The sequence below is a fragment of the Pagrus major genome, chromosome 12 (genome assembly GCF_040436345.1).
Source record: "Pagrus major chromosome 12, Pma_NU_1.0".
In the NCBI taxonomy this organism is placed as follows: Eukaryota; Metazoa; Chordata; class Actinopteri; order Spariformes; family Sparidae; genus Pagrus; species Pagrus major.
The window spans coordinates 18895405-18916633 of record NC_133226.1 but is presented as its reverse complement, the minus strand read 5'-3'; the positions used below and the strand labels follow the sequence as shown (position 1 = coordinate 18916633).

Sequence of the window (21229 nt, the reverse complement as noted above, 5' to 3'; positions counted from 1 at the left end):
GGAATAATGCATGGATCTTGTAGAAAACAACCAGGAGTGAGTACAAAAGGGGACTTTGGGGCTTTAGCAGTGATGTGTGCTCTAGCGATCTAGTGCCATTCTTGTGTCACTAGCCTGAAAAAGTATATGACAATATAGTAAATAATTAATTGCAGCCCAAGATGTTTGTATCATAATTTAAGGATTACAATATTTCATCAACAACATGGTGTTCATTATTGTTGTTTTCTTTATGAGTTTGTCATGCCTGAATTGTAGTTTATGATGTTTGAACAGATGTTTGCGTCAAATATGAAGCCAAAGGGAGGAGTTAAATACGTTAGTTGACATGTTTAATTGAAAATAGCTTTTTAAACATGTCTCTTTTTAGGCAATGTCAGTCAAGTCTTCAAATTCAAAAACAACGAACAAAAAAAACCCCACCAGTGCCAGAGCAAAAGATGGAAGCGCCATAGTGTGTGCCTTGATGCTTGAGCTGTTCAATAATTCTTTGGCTTCGCACTGGGTGACAAAACAGGCATTAAGTTCCTATGTATAATTGTATTAGAGCTAATGTGAGGTGGAGTGGAGGGAAGTACAGCACCGAGAATCAAAAAAAGCTTGAGTCAGCTTTCCAGAATTAAGGAAAGAATGAAAGCTATTTTTTAATTACTGAACAGCATCTGGAAGAGAGCGCTGAAAACCTCAATATCTGGAGTTATGATCCGCTGGTACTCATATTCACTTGGGTGCTTTCCAGGAGGGGGAATTTCACTGAGGGACACCGGTGGAAGTCATGTCAGTCACTAAGCACCAAGGGGGGAAAAGCTGAAATGCTCAAGAGTTGTGCAGTCTAATTATTTGACTATCTGAGTTGCGTTTCCACCGCAGCAACTTTCCTCTGGGACTCTGAATCTTTGGAGGAACTGAATGTGTTTGCACCGCAGGGACCTGGGTCTTAATTAAGTTCCGGGTACGTTTTTCTACCCACCAATTTATCCAAAAATACCGGATATTTCTGATTAGTTACTTGCAGCATTTTATTTATGCCACCATTTTTAAAAATCAAACCCTTTTAAAGGTCTACATTTGTCAAATGCTGTGTTTGGGTTGGCCACCAACTAAACTATCTCTAAATTGGACCTTTAAAGGCTTTTTTTGTCTCATATTCAAAACAAATAGGTGGCAGCAACAGAGTAACTGCTGCTAATTGTAGCTGACATTAGCAAGTTAGCTCAGTTAGCTGTGCAGCTAGCAGTTCAGACAAAGGGACCGGGGTATTGTTGGTGTTTACACCGCTAGCAAAGGAGCTTTGCAGCTGAAATGGCTGTGGCTAGCTGGATAGCATGCTAATTTCAGTAAATATCACAAGGTCAAAACTGTTGTTTCTCCCCATTCTGTTGATGTTTTTAGTAGATTTTGAATTTTTTCAACTAAAATTCTTACATACTGCACCAAAGTTTTTTGTTCACTGTGCTTCAACACATCAACATGGAGTTACAGAGGAAAGCAATAAGACAGATGGACCAACAACGATGGTATGGCGTTAATGCTGTTGTCGCACGATAATATGACTTTTTAAAAAAGATGTGCTTGTACTTTTGTACTGAAGGAACAGAAGGAAATGTTTTGTTCCTTGAAACTGGCACTAAAAGTTCCTCGTACTATGGGTGGAAATGTTGCTTTATACTCTATGTTTCCTTATACTATTAGATAAGTCATCACAACTGTGTGACTGCATAATCAACTGTGTTTGAGCTTGACTTGAATATTAGCGTAACCACAGAATACATCCGCTCGACTGACTGTTTTGAAAATACTTAATGACTAGGCAGTTGAAACTCTCAGCCCAGCCAAGAACAACACCTGAGCTCACCTGATTATTTTGAAGGTGCTGCACACTTGATGAGCACACAGAAACCACATTATCAGGACACTTAATGAGTTAATGAGAGGAAAATGTGACACATCCGAAGTATCCTTGCTGATGAAATAACATTACCTCAATATCCCAACATCCGATTCTACAGTTATGTCACCGATGACTTTAACAAAATGTCAAAATCCGTGTTACACGGATGATTCATTGAGGGCTGGGTATTGCAGCTTGCACTTCATATTCTGACTACATTCGGTTAATACTGTAAGTCTTGCATCATAATGCCGTACAAAGGGTTTGGTGTGAGTTACTAAATCACCATGACTTCATTGTGTCAAGAAAAGCACACAGTGGTGTCATTTTCTCTTCCTTTATGTCTTTTCTCTATTCCTCCTTTTCTCTGTCATTATTGCGATGCAAAGCAGCCCAGTTGTCAAAGTCAAGCCTTTGTTTTCAGGATCATTTTCAAAACCATTATCTCCCACCATAAAGAATATGGCTATAATGACAGAGCTGCCATTGTGTTCCTACCTGCTGTAGGAAACAGGTCTTCAAGAACAAGAGATGCAGTTCAAACACTAGAGGTTTAAAGGCATCACTTCTTACCACGCAATTTTGAAAACTAAGTTGAAGACAATACAAATATTACTGTTTGGATACCCGCTGGAATAAGTGTCTTATTGTAAATATATCAGACCATAAATCATGGGTTGCCCAACAGGATACACATCTATTTACCGAGTACCCATGTCTTCGTAGTCCATGTTTTTCCCACCAGTTTTTGTTTGCCAACCAAAGCAACGTGCATTCAACCAATTCAAAGCTTTGAATGAAGACACCAACATGCGCTGACAGTAAATGTGTCCTGTTGAAGTGACGGCACTTTTGTTGACATGCCTAACTGACAAGATCCTGAAGCAGCAGGATCAGCGACTGCGCTGTGTTTGCTCTTGCACTGAACTCTTGAGTAAATGTGTCTAATTATGTTGGACAGAGAGGTTTGTGTTAGCTCGCGAGCTCTGAGCAAACACTGCCTGAACCCAATTCAAACTCCACACTGAACACTTCTCAGCATTGTAATGTTCTCAGGTGAGGTGTGTTTTTAATAACTACTGTATACTGTAGTGTTAGTGTTAAAGAAGAGTATCACCACTGGAAAGATGTCTATTGGATAAAACTGGGCTGCCTATGCAGTAGAAAGTAGAAAGATGCAAATAACTCTGAAACAGGTGCCACATGACCAGTGAAGACAGAAAAACGGCTGTGGTGTTCCCTTTTGCTCAAAAGGTAGAAAACCTACAACAACCAGAATTCAATGCGCCGCACCGGACCAAAAAACACTCTGGACAGGGCTTGGTTTTAGCTCAGAGTCCGTTTTAATACAGCAAACAGTACACTATAATATGTTTTATGGTTTTCACAATACAGAAATACTGGTTTTTGTGTCATTTGGCGTTTTATTGTCATTAAAAGAGTGGGGGGCTCTGGGTACAGGCAAAATGGTGAGGATTTTATAATTGTTCAGTTGCACTGACTACTAACATTGTAATAATACTACTACTAATAACAATATTACATTTTAATTTGGATCTCTTAAAACATTCTGTAAAGGATTGTAAAAAGGAATAAAGGTACAAATAGATGTTTTTCTTTATTTAAATCACAGCAACAAGAAATGGTGATAGCGTAAATTGTTTAGAAAATAAACTGTTACATTTCAGGTGCAGCACTGCGACCAATGAATATATTTAGTCACACTTGTGACTTGACAGATTTTTGGGTGCATGTGCGACCAAAGTAGTCGCACCCTGTAGCATATAGACTATGTACTATGGGCTTAATCACATGAGTCTGATACTTTTCTGTCAGGATAAAAAAGAGTTTAGAGGTGATTATCTTTGATAATGTTGGCAATGCATAGTCCATATGTCTACGATGTATGTGCATACTGTATGTGGAATTTCGAAAATATAGTTTTCTTGTACTGCCTGCTAAACTAAGCATAAAACTGTTAAAGTAAAAATAATATTATGATATAATATTAAAGATGCAATATGTACGGCTAACTGAGCTAATTTGCTAATGGTAGCTACAGTTAGCAGCAGTTAGCGGTTATTCTGGTGATGTGTTTTCCCCTATTTGTTTTGAGAACTAATTCAACAGGATTCCAATCCTTACATATTGCACGTTAAATATTATATTAAAATAACATGCATTTGTTGTATTGGGTTTAGCATTCCAGTCTTGTTATGTAGACCCAACATGAACCAACAATAGAGTGGCGTAGCGATGACGTATTTTTGTAGGCTAACCCGGAAGTTAGCATCGGCCTGGTTCATGATACTTACACGTTTTGTTTCACAATATAATCTTCACGGATGAACACCACTTTTGTGACTTTCGAAGCGCAAATTAAATCTCTAGAAGGTAAAAGCTAATGTTAGGCTACAAACAGACTACATTGCGGTCGCATGACTTAAACGTCACCACCATTAAGCATCTTACTACACGTATTCTGTAAATTAATAAATCTACAAGTTGTAAAGTTAGAGTTAGAATAGTTGGAAACTGAAGTCAGCCTGTAAACACGACTAGTGAGTAGATGAGTCTCGTATTCGGCGTGATGACGTTTGACAACGTCTGTAGTCTCATTTAGCCACTTGTAAGCAACCGCCATTTTTAAGAAACGTAAGTGCTTTATAATTAAATTGTGGGACATTTAATGATTTATTTTATGTTGTAGAAAAAAATGTGTTAATATCTTAAGCCCGTGGTAACCACAGACCTTATTTCAGGCATTAGACAAAAAAAACAATTAAAAAAACTCACTGACTTTGAGACAAGGGAAGAGGATGTGCAAAAATGCTACATGCTACATTGGGAAATGACAGATGAGTTCATCATCTAGCTAGCCAGCTAGCCTAACCTGTAGCCTCTCGGTGTGAGCTTACGTGTAGCCTAGCTTGCAGAAGTATGCTAATGTCAGCTTCAGGTGAGGCAGGTGAGGCAGGTGACACTCCGGACACAATCAAAGGATACTCACTGACATTCCAACTTCCGGCGGCGCTTCTTCACCTACATTTCACAGGGACAAGAGCAGTAAGGATTGGTTCCGTTGCTATGCATATAAACAAACCTCTCTCTCCCACTCTCTCTCTCTCTCTCCCTCTCTTTCTTCCCCGCCTCACCCCCACGTGCTCCTCCCCTCCCTCCCCTTCCCTCCCCCTCCCTCGCGCTGTATTGTTTTTCAAGCGGTCGCATGGCAACGAGGGGCGGGGTCAAACTCCAGTGATTTAAGGATACCTCTCACGCAGTTTGCTCAGTACAGCCCGCCGGTCTGCTGCATGGCAACAGGCGAGAGGGATTCCCCCCGTGTGTCGCCTCTCCGTCCTCCCCGTCAACACCACCGCCGCTCCACCGTTCACAATCAATCAGCGCGGCTGCTTCGCGACCCGGCGCGCCCATCAGCGGCGGCATGTCCTGGAATACAGCATAACCGAGCGACGCCGGAGCAGAAACTTTAAACGCGGGGGGGGGGGGAGTATTATTCACCCCTAAAAACACTAGGGAAAAAAAAAAAAGTGCAAGTGAGCCGCACAGGACTCTACATCCCCAGATTCTCATTGATGAGGTGTGGAAACTTTTTTTTATTTTTATTTTTTTTATATATATATATAAATAACAAACTGACTGATGAGCATCTACTTCGTGGACTATAACTGTTATACCTGCTCCAAGGATCGCTCCACAAGGATTTACATTGTTTTTTTTTTCTCTTTGATTTCAGGCAGCCTCCAAATGACGTCGAGATGGCTTTAGGTGGGACACTGCTGCCGTCGATATCCACGTTCGCCAGCGGCCCTACTATCAAGAGTAAATCCATAGGAAGCGGCAATCTAGTGAGTAGCAGCCCGGGATCACTTCTTGTTGCATGCGCATGACAAATAGCCACGGGGCATGAGGGGGAAATGTGAGGCGAGACATGTAAGCATGCAGTTTATTGACAGTGAAGCTGTTCCTCCACTCTGCCGGGGCGTGCACCAGCTTTTACATAGGCTTTCCTAGGCAGCATGCATGGGGCATCCTGCTGCCTAATATTCTGATTATTATTTTAACATCACAGTGGGTCATAAAAAGGCTACAAAACTTGATTGCAAGAATCCTCTGATGGCAGCCCGAGGCTCATCGTGCCACCACCAGCCCTCTCCAAGCGCACTTTCCTCATGAATGAGAATAATTTGTATTCTAGGAAGTGCTCTGTGCCAAGGACACTTGCTACAGCAGCTCTGTAGCTGAGCTGTCATAATAATCTTTCCATTACAGATTCAGGCTTTCCTTTCACCTCGAAGCGCTGACTTTTTACTACATGTCCTTATCTGTTCAAAACAAGCTTCTAAGTAGGACAGACCTAATGTGATTTTTGGCTTTGGCTTTGGCTTTGCAAACACAAACATTCAGAAGAGTACAGTCATTAATGCCTCTGTAACTTTCCCCCTAGAGATGGAAGGAGGAGTTGTCCCTTCTTAAGAGACCCAGTGTGCCGACCGAAAGCAGCTGCTCTGACCCAGACCATCCCACTGCCACCAGCACAACAAGCCCCAGCATGTCAAAAAAACACGCCGAGCCTGACTTGGACTTAGACTACGACTTCATCCTGTCTAACTCCATGCTCCAGCAGCAGCAGCAGCAGCAGCAGCAGCAGGAGGAGGCCATGGCATGCGGCTCTGCCCAGGCCCTGTCTCCTTCCCCTGGCTCTTTCTCCTCATCCTACCCTCTCCCCTCCCCTCAGGGCACCGCCAGCGAGCTCCTCTATACCATCCCAGACATCAGCGACGTCTCGCCCTCTGGAGGCTTCGTAGCAGAGCTCATGAGGCCCGAGTTGGACCCGGCGTACCTCCACCCCACCAGCCTCCACGGCAAGTTCGTGGTCAAGACGACAATGGACATGGGAGAGTACAGCCAAGGCGTGAGCGTAACCAAGGCCTGCGTTAATGCGGTGTCAGACCCTTCAAGGGTCTCGCCGTCCTTTCCGTGCCACAGGATAAAGCAGGAGAATCCAAGTAACTGCACCATCTCGCAGCCCATTGACCTGCACCTGGCTGGGGTGAACTCCCAGGGTCGAGGGAGCCAGCAGCAGCAGCGCCCAGGCCACTTAGAGCTACATGGCTTCCCTGGTGGAGGGAGATCCATGACAGGTGGTGGCAGGTTATCATCTTCCTCCTCCCTCTCGCCAGACCATCCTCTGAGCCGGGAGGTCCTGGGGCATCCCCACTCTCAGATCAGTCTACCTCCCCAGGGATACCACCACGGCTCCACGCAGGGCTACGCCTCCTATCCTCAGCCATCTTCCATGCAGTATCAAGGTGAGCGCACACTTCTTTATCCTCATCATTCAGAGCTATTTTATGAACTTTTCTTGTGATGTTTTATGGCTAAATCAAAGAAAATGCAACACAAAACAGAATAGACAAGAGGAACACAAAGAGTCTATTTAAATGCATCTAAGGGCTACAATTATACCCCAGAACCAGCAGTTCAAAAGGATTGAAACCTACATCCAATTTCCTTCGCCAACAAACCTTCTTCAAAGACATTCCCAGATGTTTAACAAGATGTGCAATTATTAAGTTATTTTTGGACAGTCAGTGTTTATTGTTCCTTTGCCTTAACTTTTTACGCTTTTGTACTTTAGATTTCTGTGAAAAATTAGCAGTTTTTAACAAGTTTTATGTGATAAAAGCAGATTTTTAGGGACTTTCTCTACCGCACATCAGCCAGTGTGTCTAAAGTGATTACATGCTCTCGAAAACACAAAACTATCTGCCATTTTGGAAACCGTAACACCTTTATAACACCGTGTTGAATCTGATATATTTCCACACTGAATATTTTCTCCTTACATGTGATAATGACCGTGATATTTGGCCCCACAGAGCCCCTCATGATCACCAGTGGCGACTGCCTGCCGGAGGAACCGAAGCCCAAGCGTGGCCGGCGCTCCTGGCCGAGGAAGCGAGTCGCCACGCACACGTGTGACTACGTCGGCTGTGGGAAAACGTACACGAAGAGCTCCCACCTCAAAGCACATCACCGCACGCACACAGGTATGTAAATGTGTCACGTTCATGCCTTTTATATTTGGTTATAAATTAAATTATGTCACCTGCAGGAAGCAGGAAGCTTAACTTTGTTAGCTATTAAACGCTCTTTAACACACTTCTTTCATGCTGTTTTTACTATCCCACACATCTGTTGCACATAATGCTCCAACACATTGAATAATTGAGGCGTGAATGGGGGTTAGATGAGTGGGGGATGGGGTAGTCGTTTGGCAGGTGCGGTACAACAGGTTGATACTGATCCCTGTTCAAATACAAACCCCAGGCTGATTAGCTCGGCCTTTATACGCTCGCTGCAGGACAGGACGAACCTCTTTTCTCCTGCGAAAAGGTTGGACCAGTTTAACCTCTGGGCTGCCACTAACTGCTCCATGTGTGTATTGTGTTTCCATCAAAGGGGAGAAGCCTTACCACTGCGACTGGGAGGGCTGTGGTTGGAAGTTTGCACGTTCGGATGAGCTCACACGCCACTACAGGAAACACACAGGCCACCGGCCGTTTCAGTGTCAGAAATGTGACCGGGCCTTCTCGAGATCGGACCACCTTGCTCTCCACATGAAGAGACACTTATGATGAGACTTGGCGATGGGAATGAAGGCTCCAGAAATAAACTGACGTCAGCAGAACAAACTTTTTAAAAACCATAATTTGCCTTCAGGCCGTCGTCAAGGAACTAGACAAGCTGTGGTGTTCACGGCAAAAAGAGCATTACTTTCTCAAGAGCCTCGAGCTTTCTCTCGAGGCCGATCCCACGCAGGTGACTTGACAAGACCTCTCAGTCAGGGTTGTAAACTTTTATGAAAGGGACCAAACTGGAATTTGTCTTATTTAACCGACAAAACTTGGAGGACCAGGTGCCAACAGCTTTTAACTGGAAGTGTATTTCTGTCAGGGAAACCAGGAGCAACAGACAAACATCTCCAGAGGCCTTCTACCAGCAACACGCCAATATAGGCTCTCTTAACAACTACACACTGTATTAGTAAATACATCTATATTTATATACACATTTCACCTGCAATGCCATTAATTTCAGGTACAATGTTAACTTATACAGAAAGGTGCTCAGTGACTCTGAAGGGTTTTTTTTTAAGAAAAAGGTACCAAAGATTAAGGAAAATATACAAAAAGGGTGAAAACTATGAAAAAGTGCCATATGGTTGTTTATGTGTTTCCTAGAAACCTCTCTTCCACAATCGGACTTAAATCAGGTGAACACTTCACTTATAAACGGTGATGGCAATCTTCAATGCACTGCAGCTGCAAAGTGCAATAATTTATATGAGACATTCATATTTTTGTATTGAATGAGTGAACTCTGAACAAAGATTTTTTTGTTTATAGCCAAAATATGTAATATAATCTTAAATTTTGTACATTTGTGAATAAAAACGCTTTGTTATTGTTTTGTATTTTACAGTATAATAAAATGTATTTGAAATAAGAAAACCCACATTGACCTTCATGCTCATTATCGCCTGAAGAACAGTAAGAAAACATGTTGATGCCAGAAAGTAAACAACAGTAGGAGTAGTAGTGAACATATGCAGTGAAAGTAATGTTAGATATCCCTGCGAGTGTAAATGGAGAAGCCCATTTAAAGTGCAGCAATATCCCCCCCGATAATAGTGAGATCGCCGCAGGCAAGCCAACACAATGTTGCCGGTAAAAAAGATTTTCAAAAAAATGTCCTGTTTCCATGGGGTTCTCTTTCCACCTGTCACTGGTTTGAATGGGGAGGACAGCAGAGTTACTGGCTGACATTCAAGGGTGACACCAAATCTGAGCTGCAGCCCCTGAGGTGCACAATATGAATAAAACCCATAAAGATGCAACAGCAAGATAGTGTCTTGATGTGTATCTGCTATATGATTTCTGCATCGTTTTGTGTGGTGTATGTAATGTATCCAACTAGATGTTTTTTGTTTTTTTTTACAAAAAATTTAAATGACAATATCACGAAACTGAATTTACATAAACATAGGTTATTTTCGCAGTTTAACTTACATATAGTGAATCTTTTGTCTTTTCGATAAGTTATATCACCTTAAAATCGATTCAAAACTGATGGTGCATGACCTGTAAATGTTCAGCTAATTTTAGATCCCACAATTCTATTGTATAGTTTGGCAACATCATAACAAAATGGCAAAAAATGTCTTAAAATTATTAAATAGTACAAACAACCAACAAAAACACATTAAGTGACGCAGTTTAAATACCATAAGGGCCAAACATTTGTATTCATTAAAGGGCCACAAGGTCTTAAAATATGTATTTCAACTGTTTTAAGTCGTCTGGTAAGAGGTCAAACTGTTGTACTTTAACAGTTTATTAACATAAACAGAGTTTATTACTGCTACATTTACTTCCTACAGTGAAAAATATAAATCACACCTTTGATATTCACTCACTTTATTCACTCCAGATCCTTGGCGTTAACTTTGGAAACATGTTGCGGTCTATGTTGCCCCCTATAGGTCAACTTAAGCACATTCAGGGCTCTTGGAGTTTTAGCCTTTCTTCCATGGAGCATTTTTAGGCCTTTAAAAATAATTCAACATGTTGCAGTTCACCGACAAGCCTGAGGCAACCTGCAAAATATAAGAAGTGGGTTAGATCTGTTGTTTCGACAGGAGTTCTGTTGGTTGTGAGAGATCCCCAGCAGAAGACCTAAAATACCTCAAACATTTATCCCAGTTTTTAGGAAGCTGGAACAAAGAAAACAATTATAGTGATCCTAGTTTGATCACAGATTGACTTTAACATTTTTTTTAATCTTTAAACCTAATAATGCAAAAAAAGAAAAATACAAAATTCTCTGAAATTAGGTGTCTGTGGTCTACTGTGCATCTATTGTGGAGGGGTCCTTGACATGAAAAGGTTCAGGAACCCCCGCTTTAGAGGACACTGATTGAACATGCAAGTTATTTGCTTTTTCTGTTGCTCTGTAATCCATCAGATTTCTCTAGTATTTTAGTGGTCTAGTGGACAAATTACTCTCTGAAAAAAGGCAAAAGTTTACCAATAAATTGGGACTGGGATCAATGACTGTACACAACCATCACAAAAAGTGTATTTAGTGCTATGATAGTCACAGCCTACATTCTGATGTTTGCAGTCACACTCCAAGCAAATACAGCAGAACAGGCACGACTTTCATTTTATTTTGAAAACTTTATTTTTCTGTAAAAATGACAGTCATTGCAACTGAACCCTACAGCATGTATATAAACTATATACATGTTAAAATACCTTCATATATGCATCGCAGTTCAGACTCCTGCCTACAATCATGTAGATTAACATGCAGATGAGGGATGTAACATAGAAAAGGAACCAGTGTTGCATTTAAATCTCCATAACTTGTCAAAACAGAATATGAGTGCATGAATACTGCCATAACTTCCAGATCTGAACTTAACCCACTTACAATGTGACATATGATACCTTCGCAAACCAAAGCCTTATAAAAAGAATCATATCATTTTAACTAAAGTGTTTTAAAAAAATCAATAACACAGGTAATTTCTGATGCAAAGTTATTGTACTTTAATTGTTCCTCCATTTCAAACTGATCACAAACAGCCTGCCCGTGTACACCATAATGATCCAGTGTTATTAAGAAAAGGTGAATGTGGAAGTACAGAATAAAACATTTTGTTTTGGAAATGTAAAAGGCTCGTTTTACATATATATTCAATATCAGCGACCGAAAAGTAGAGGAAGAAATAAGAAAACAGTCAAAACGAAGACGTCACTTTTAATCATCGTCAAAGTTCTGTTGTAAAAGGAAGTTGGCGGCCAAGTTCTCGTTCTTCTCACAAGCAAAGTATGCTTGTATAACGAGTCCCTCTGGAAATCCTAAGGCTTTTAGCTGGAATTAGAGCGAGAAGAGTTGCAAGTTAGACAAACAATATTTTAATAAGCGAGTGACAACCTTTGCTTCATGTTTACTGATCTCTACTGTGTGAAAGATAAAAGTGAGGATTCACATTCCAGCACTTTTGAACTTTGGACAGAGGGAAAAGGTCAGTGACAGTGTTGTGCTCCTCCTCACCCTCTCAATGGCCTCTTTCTCCTGCGGCGTGACCTGGATGTAGCTCATGTGACTCCCGCCAGCTGCGTCACCTGCCGCCACCCCTCCGGCTCCCCCTGCTCCTCCTCCTCCTCCTCCGCCTCCGCCTCCTCCTCCACCTCCACCTGCTGGCACTGGCTCTGGATTGGGTTCATTAAGCATCTGGATGAACTGCTCCTGATGGCTGCTTATCTCCTACAGTGGTAAATGGACAGTTGACATATGACTGTTTACTGTTCTTCGGCACTTATAACTCTGAAGGGGAGAAAAATATTATTGAAAAACACTTTATTCTAAATCATTTAGGGGTCTTAAAACAGACGCAACCTGTAGTCTCTGAAATGCTTAAAATGCTAGATCCTACAATTCCCATAATCCCTCCAAAAGTGTCATTCATAAGACATCCTGCCTCCTAAATGCAGTCGTCATTACAACTCCACACCTTCAGTTTGCAACGCAGGATTGTTAAAATTCTTAAAAAGTCTTTGTCTCCAGAGGAAGCTGCACGTTACCTGATAAATTGCCTCCAGTGATGTCACTCAGTGGCTGTTGCATTGTGGGTAATGTAGGTGACAGGTTTTTAAAAGCAGTCCACTGGTCTTGCAATGCACTCCTATAACACTGTTGGACTCATGATGGACAATTTAAAAACAAATGATCAAAATCGATACGGCGGATCCAGAGATATCACCTTTTACAATCCACTCGTTCTTCTTCCTTTTCAAAACCAAGCGCCTACATTACCCACAATGCCACTCGCCGCTGAGTGACATCACTGGAGGCAATACACTACTTTGCACTACTTTATTCACATATGTAGTAGTACTCCCCAGGACCTGTTAACACACTTTAATGTGTAAAATTGGTGGAGTTACCCTTTAATTGAACTGCGATTCCAACCCATATCACCTTATTAATTCAGAACTGTGTCAAGGGCCCCAAGCACATCCACACTTGTCACTTAAAACACATTGAGCTTTGTCATTACTTTACCTGCAGCAGCTCTGGGTTTTCCCTGCCAATCTCCTGCAGCAGGGCAGGAAGCAGGGAGGCATTCTGCTGGATCAGCTGCCGCATCATTTGGAACTGGGGCTGATTTCTTAGGAAACTCAACGGGTTGACTGAAAGTTTAAAGTGAGAGTCAGAAAGTAACAGAAGAATAATAATAGAAAACAATATTGATTTGCTCATTGAGGCTGCTGGATTATGCAGAAGAGTATGGGCTACTTACCTCCTCCAGCACTTGGTGAAGAGCCAGTGTTGGCGGGGGCGCTACTACCGCTTGTGGGTGCAGCAGGAGCAGGAGCTCCGCTCACTGCAGGAGCCACTGCGTCAGGTCCTGTTGCATCTCTGCCTGGAATACCCTGGGAGAAAAGTCATGAAACATTAAACTAACCAAGCTCGGGTGTCGCACTTGGATTTTGAGAATCAGTTTTACTTGTAGTTCACTTAAATTTGTGGTTAAATAAAGTCATATTGGGATTCAAATTATTCGAGAAGCAACTGAGGGAGTTTTTGAGAAGTGTTTGGTTTGTTTAACCATGTCATGAATGTCAATGTCGAGACACAAATGTAGTCGTAAGTAAACATAAATGTCTGCAAATTAACACATTCCTCAGGCACTTAAAATGATACCTGTGTAAGATCCTGACCTGAGCAGTGATGCTAAGCTCTATGATTCACCAAAACAACCCTCATGTGCTATGTACCAATCCAGCAGTTTGCTCTATGACACATTTGCTAGGGACACGGACATTAACACTGTACTTACTGTGAGCAGGTACTCCACAGCTCTGTCTGGGTTGTTGAAGCTTGCTCTCAGAGCCGCTACTACCTGCTCCCTCTCGTAGCCCATGAGCATCATCTCGTTCACCATGGCATCATATGATTGGCCTGTCACTGAAGGAAACACCAAGTGCGTTATCAGTAGTGGTGGGACTTAAGAGCTTCTCAGTGGGTCAACTTTTGTTTTGTCAAGTGCAGCGCTGTGATTGGCCATTTTTAAAGCCAGAAAATTAAGAACTTAAGCCCCAATTACTTTTAATCGTGAATGATTTTTAAGAAAATACGAGATGTGGCTTAAAGGCACTGAGGCAGGAAGTAATTTCTGCACAAATGCCACACAATAATGACCAACATATTATGCTAATGAATGCAGCCTTACCTAGAGTTGAAACGGCCTCATCAATTAGGTTTGTGTTTGTTGAAGCCTCAGAGCTGCTGCGACAGAAAACAAACCTTGGGTGAGGCGTGACCTGCACATCACTTATCAAAGCAAGGCACAATGAAACCAGAAAGATAGTGAAAGACCAACGTCTACCCATCTTTACCCGACAGGGGTGGTAGCAGGTTCAGCAGTCGAAGACGGTCTCTCCTCTGGTTTGTCGTCTGCGGAGGCTCGCTCTGTGCTCGTTTCTGAGCTGGACGATGAGGTGGGAGGGGCAGCAGGGGCTGTAGTGCTGGGAGCTGAGGAGGTGGGTGAGGCCGTTTTAACCTGAAAGTTGAGACAATTTATAATATAAAAATATTTAGAGTCACAGTAGATAATTTGCTTGCAAGTTGTCATCAAAATGTTACTTTTGGTCCATCTTTGTATTTTACTTTGGGGTGTGTTTGCTTACACTAATAAAGGCCATTGTGGAATTAAACTCTGTGATATAACTAGAATGAGTTTTCTTTCAGATATACCGATCGCAAATTAAATTTACTCCCTGTTAGGGTTGCCCAAAATCATGTTTTTGCTCCTAAATCTGAGTCCTTTACAAATGTGAATCAACAGATTCAATATTTCTTTCAATGTAATACCACGCCCACATTAAAATAAGTGAAGCTTTCTAAATTTGTGGCCCCTTAACACCTCTGCATGAACAAAATATAGTCCAATCACTGTATTCTACACTGTCCTGTAGTATTTCTGTATTACATTTTACATCATGTATGTATTACAGCAGGAAGGTAACATGAGGAAATTACAAATCAAATGCAGTTAAATGTATATAATATACCGTAATATATACCGTAATATATATATATATATATATATATACCGTAATATATATATATATATATATATATACCGTAATATATATATATATATATATATATATATATATATATATATACATATACCGTAATATATATATATATATATATATATATATATATATATATATATATATATATATTTATTAAGGAAAATGGATTTGCATGCATCTACATAGATAATCTTAACTTCATCTCATCTTATCTGCAATATACTGCAATATATAGGGGCAAACCAGAGCCAGGCATTGAGAGCACTGACCCCACTTCTCAGCCTGCAGTGATCACACTGTGAGCTACTTGTTCTACTGCACCATAAGAGCCTCGTTCAGCAGCTCCAGACAGACAGACATAAGTGGTTGGCAGTGGAAAGAGCAGGCTGCAATCCTAATCATATCTCACCGTTCGCTCCTATTTTTAACATTCAAGGTTGTGATTTTCTACAAGACAAATGTCACAAACAAAACCTGCCATTTACTGAAACTATTTCTACATCCCGCACCTTTGTCACCATGACGACCACAAAGTTCTTCTCATTGATTTTGTATTCTTTGAGGGCTGTGTCATCGTTGAGGATTTTACCTGTGAAGAAACAGAAAAATGAGTCACAGTTCTGTTGACTTTACCTGACGTGAACTCTGAAACTAAACACAGGGATGTAACAATAGTTGGTGTCACATTTCATCACTGAATAGACGGTTGTTGATCGGATAAAATTGCCTGCTTCGCCACATCTGCTTCTTTTCATTATGGCGTAAAACAGTAACTTTTGTTTTGTTTTGTGTTGTGTGTGTGAGAAGCCACTTGAGGTAGGTCTCACAAAACTCCAGTGTCTAAATGACACTGTATGCATATACATACACACTGCCTATAAAATATCTGCATCCTCCCTTGGGGGTTTGTCGCATTTGATTGTTTAAACACAAAGCACACTGGTGTTATCGAGGGACTGACAAAAAACGTAATTACCAACCGGTTTTACCCCGTGTTCCCCAAGCTTTATCTATCTTTTGAAAGACAGATAACTGCAGAGCTTGTTTAAACAAATGAAGGTAGGCATGTCCGGAAATTCTTGTGCTTTCCCGAGCTGCAACCTTTGCAGTTATCTGGCTCACATTTGTCTGACAGACAGGTGTGTTCTTTGCCAGGTTTCTTGCTACATGAGATTTGATATAACCAGCCTTTACCGTAGCTTTAATGCATCTGTTTTACCTGTCTAATAAAGACATTTCAGGCCTTCAGCAGCAGCTCTGATACACTGCATTTTTATATATGTGCATTATCACAGAGAATCTAAAATGACACATAGTGCCCGTTGAGTTAAATAACTCTAGCGTCTGTACATTTGCATAACAAAGCACCGGCAGCTACAATAGACATGGAGACAGATGCTTATTTACAATTACACAAGTTCTATTACTATGCATATCATAATCTGACTGATAAAGAGGAAGACAAAGAGCTGAACAACTTCTGTCTCATCAAAGTTTGATTGAAAGGCTCAGTGACTCGACGGTAGACTACAGAAAAGCCTCGTGCTATGACTCACAAACCAAGACGCCAGACGACAACAAAAGCTAAATCTAGAAATCATGTTTTTCCGACTGTGTTTAAGGCTTGTTTATATCAGTTTTGTTTGTAAACACATGAGTAGAACAACCCTATAAAAATGTATTTCTTATAACAATAACTTATAAATAGGGATGTTACCAACCAGTCTACATAATGGGGTAAGAGGGGGATCCAGGCAGGATTTGATCGATTGATATGGGCTATCTGTCGAAAATGCCACACTGTGCTCCATTGAAACACTGGAACTGCACAGCGGTGGAAGCAAGGTAACCACGAGTGAACCAACGAGGGATTAAACAGCAGACAGCCGTTTCAATTATTTATCAGCATGCAGCAGCGAGAGATGAGAGCTGTTCCAGTCACTTTGCCTTGATTTCTGAGATGCTCTGGAGGTGTACCACATGTTTATAATGCTGTTTTTATACTGCACATGAACTCCAGTGTATTTTCATGATGGGTTTTTGTCAACTTTTTTGCCACTAAGGTTCAACATTCACTCTACCCTCTACACTTATAGCATACAATTTGCTATTTGCTAAAGGATATGTTACAACATTTCACAGCACACCATTACAGGAAAGCTGTGATGCAGAGATACCTTCTGAACGCAGAACTATTCAGCAACATTTTAATAATCTTAATGTAGGCCCACGTCAGGCTTCAAGAGCACTGTGAATCAAACTAGCTTGTTCATTTTTATGACACATTTCCCTTTGACTGAGCAGAATACAAAACACTGACGACGTGGATCCAAATATGAATCAGAAGAAAACACTGGCATGAAGGCTTGGAAACAGCAAATACATCCACTCATTTCAGCTAGGGATGTCTAAGGGAACACATTGGATAGTGAGAATAAACGTCTGTTTCAGCTATGCATACGTTGGATAAACAAGGTGCTTCCTGACCGGTTTGAGTGTTTTACAGTATGCAAACAGTTCTCTGTTGCTATCAGCATCTCACATACATCGCTAACATCATTTAACAGTGTAATGGGCGTCAGAAATGACATTAACACCCAATACAATCCAACAAAACACAAGGCAGCTATTTTGCGAGATCTTTTAAATCATTGAACCATTGATCAACAACCTGGAAATCAAGGCAGTGTAGACTTTGGCTCGCACAGAAAGTAAAGGTGGAAAAATGAGGATTTAAGAAGGGTCAAAACAGCCTGTGACATACCAGCATATATCAGCTTCAGTCCAGAAACTGAGAAATTGTCTTTTCCTTTCTCCTCTTCGATCTTCTCCTTTAATGTCTTCACCTGTGAAAAAGATGATTTGTTACAGTGACCTTTTCACCCAGCCCTCTTTGTAGAAAAAGTCATAAAGTCCAAAGTGTGAACTGGACAACTGCTAACACCATCATAAAACTGCTCATGAATAGACATGACACTGCTGGCTCCTTACTAGAAACCCCAGAAAGCATGTTGTAAACTGAATTTAAATTAAACATTGACAGAATAACGTGAATTATAGCTTTAAACGAGAACATAAAAATGTTCATGTGTATTGTGACGTTAACGCTTCATATGAAGACTGTGTATAGTAGCTATTTACGCTAACGTAGCTAACGTAATGTGCAGGCTTTTCGAAAGTAAAACAATAACTGTTAAAGCTGCGAAATGTGGCTATAGTTTAATATACAGTGGCCAGTCATGGACTCTAAAGTTACATTCATTTTTATCACCAAACACAACGTTAAGTCAAGGTTTACAACTTTCAGACTAGCTAAAAATTACAGCAAAGTCATGTTAGCTAACATTAAAGGCTATGACTAAGTAACGTTAAACATTAAGTTAAATTGACATCTGTCACCTAAGTCGTGCTAATTAAATGTATTTCACAGAACTGTAATAATTTATCATAACTCCGCGTTATTCTTCTACAAAAGCTAATCAGCGTTATTGCTAACTTGTTCACCCCCCCTCAATCTGGAACCTGAAGTGGGCTACGGCTAAATGCTGGCACTAGAAACTATTTATCTGATCGGTATTTAACAAACTGAGCTAATTTGTCTCATATCGCGGGTCAAACACAAGCCGTACCACCCCGAACATGTACTCAATCCAAAATGTATTCGTGAGATCTGGGCAGACCTATCTATCGCTCATTTAATTTGAAATGGTTATGAACCAAAGTACTCCGTTCCAGGACATACCCAACTCCCACTCCACCCCCCTTAGACAAATGCATGGTTCAATTCTCACCGTCTCGTCTTCATCGATGTCGATTTTGAACGTCTGCTGCTGTAAGGTTTTCAAAGTTATCTGCATTTTGCCGTCTGTAATTTTTTTTTTTTATCCCCGGGCCTGGTTTAAACGCTGTGGGTCCAACTTGCAAGAATCTTGTCTGTTTTCGTTGGCTCATTACAAACTGTCAGCCGCCATGACTTTTCGCCGTTCTTCTTCTACGGGTGATATTTAGGCAACAGCGCCCCCCTGCTGGTGAGCATTTGAACTGCAGTGAACTCCGCCTGTTGGTGAGTGGAATTGGGATTTTTCATTGCAATCATCACATGATCCTTTAATAAATACAAGTTGTTCAGCCTTAATTTTTAAAACACTCAATTACAGGAAAGAGTCCTATTCAACATTACAACATCACATAGTACTTAAACATAGAGGTGTTAGAGCAAAATGTACTTTTTTACACAGAATGGCTCTTCTCAGAGTGTTACAGGCTACTATTACAGTGTGCTGTTTTACTATTACTGATGCATTTAAATGTTGGAGTTTGTTGATATGGAGCCAACTACTGACATTATATGCTGCTTCATGTCCTTTATTCAAAATCCTCTTTATATGCAAAGTAACTAGTAACTATTACTGTCAATAAATGTAGTAAAGTAAAAATTAGAATACTTGCCACTGAAATGGAGCATAGTAGAAGCGTGGAGTCACAGAAAATAGAAATACTAAAGTAAAGCTCATTGATGGAATGTAACTAAGTACATTTATTAGTCTACTGTACTTGAATATACTTGTACTGTACATTTTGAGGAACTTGTGCTGTACTTGAGAATTTCCATTTTCCGCTACTTTATACTTACAATCAACTACACTTTGCAGGCAAATATTGCACTTTTACTCCTCTACATTTATTTGATAACTTAACAGAAAAATGCTGAATATCAGATCTAATGATCGACCATGATGTTACTCACTCTACCCCTTGTATACAGTGTAAACATACATGTAAATATATGTATTTTATGCTTTTACTTGTACTTTTGATTCTTAAGTACAGTTATTATCAGGTACTTTAAGTCTTTTACTCAAGTAATCTTCATATGAGTTTTACCAAAGTAATATTTTAACAGGATATCTTCACTTTTTTCAAGAATCCTTGAAACAGATTCAACATTTCACTTGCAGTTTACCTTTGGATACTTCATGTTTTTGGAGCTTCTTCTTTGTGCTCTCAAGGTTGACATTGTTAGAATATAAATGGCGCCCTTACTGAACTTTAGAAAACATTTTATGCTGTTATCATAAATTTCAACAAATCCCCGGCCCTTCAAGCATGGAGGAATGTGAGTATCCAGCACTCAGTATTCAGAGGCTTTATTGACTTCTCGCTCATACGCTGCCACGCTGCCCAGCTCTGACTTTGACACTTTGACTGTTAAGTGCCAGAGATAATATGCTGGAGCTCAATGGGGTCTCTTCCCCCAGACCACTTCTCCCTTATTCTCATATCGCTCCCACTCACTCTCTATGAGTCTGTTTATCTTTATCTGCCACTCCTCTCAACACTCTCACTCTTCTTCTACCCTGAATTTCCCTCCTCTCTCTCTCTCCACTCAGTCCTCTCCCCATCCAATCATTACGGCGGGAGCAGTGCGCCCTCGCCTGCCCGGGCCCGAGCACGCTCTCATCAGGCATTCCTTTTGTTGCTCCACTCAGCAGCAGCAGCAGCAGCAGCAGCGGCAGTGTCCTCCTTTCCCCTCTCCCCACTGTGGCTGTGCCTCTTGCTCCCGTCTCCAGGGGTCGTCAGTCTGCCATCGGCCCCCTCTGATGTGGTGAGCCACAGAGATTACAGTCTGATCCCTGGTGACTTGGAGATATTTTTAAGAGATGATGTTAGACATGTGAAATAAAGACTTTGCCCCTTTCTAAAATAGGCAGGGGAGGAAATGCTGAGGACAACTGAGACCTTCAGCAGAAAGACACCAGGGACATACTACTCCACATGCTGTTTTTTGGTGATACAGGGAAAAGATAAAGTGGAAACATAGCTGAATTGGTTAGATGGCGCCGTAGAGAGAGTGAGACTTGCTGGGAGCTCCTTTTATACGGTTTTAATTTATTTTTAATTTATTATCTTTGCACAATAACAATACACCCTTGTTGCCTTTACATTCTGTAGTTATATTTGTGTCTCAGGACAGTATAGACACATGCACCATATTCCTGCTGTCAACATTTTTATTCAGCATACTCTGTTTTTGTTTCTCTTTATTGATTATTGTATTATTCTTATTCTTATATACATTTTATTTACTAATTACTATTTATCATTTCTGTAGTGGAGTCTTCGAGCTATAGACTTTCAC

At 40.9% G+C, this 21229-nt stretch overlaps 2 protein-coding genes across 3 annotated transcripts; one reads left to right on the top strand and one right to left on the bottom strand.

Moving 5' to 3' along the window:
- Positions 1 to 5179: 5179 nt before the first annotated feature.
- Positions 5180 to 9427, top strand: klf4 (Kruppel like factor 4). Its single transcript, XM_073477995.1, has 5 exons — positions 5180 to 5489; positions 5646 to 5757; positions 6357 to 7221; positions 7792 to 7962; positions 8375 to 9427. Exons 1-5 carry the CDS (start codon positions 5485 to 5487, stop codon positions 8548 to 8550), a joined length of 1329 nt encoding a protein of 442 aa, XP_073334096.1. The 5' UTR covers positions 5180 to 5484; the 3' UTR covers positions 8551 to 9427.
- Positions 9428 to 11505: 2078 nt separating this feature from the next.
- On the bottom strand, positions 11506 to 19103 carry rad23b (RAD23 homolog B, nucleotide excision repair protein). 2 transcript variants are annotated; one of them, XM_073478285.1, is made up of 10 exons: positions 18882 to 19103; positions 17855 to 17936; positions 15600 to 15679; positions 14386 to 14549; positions 14220 to 14272; positions 13827 to 13954; positions 13287 to 13419; positions 13049 to 13176; positions 12038 to 12250; positions 11506 to 11854 (listed from the first exon to the last, which is right to left on the bottom strand). In XM_073478285.1, exons 1-10 carry the CDS (start codon positions 18945 to 18947, stop codon positions 11741 to 11743), a joined length of 1161 nt encoding a protein of 386 aa, XP_073334386.1. In that variant the 5' UTR covers positions 18948 to 19103; the 3' UTR covers positions 11506 to 11740. The 2 variants fall into 2 exon arrangements, with proteins under 2 accessions (XP_073334386.1, XP_073334385.1); XM_073478284.1 differs by having other exon boundaries at positions 14220 to 14275; positions 18882 to 19042.
- Between the last annotated feature and the right edge of the window lie 2126 nt (positions 19104 to 21229).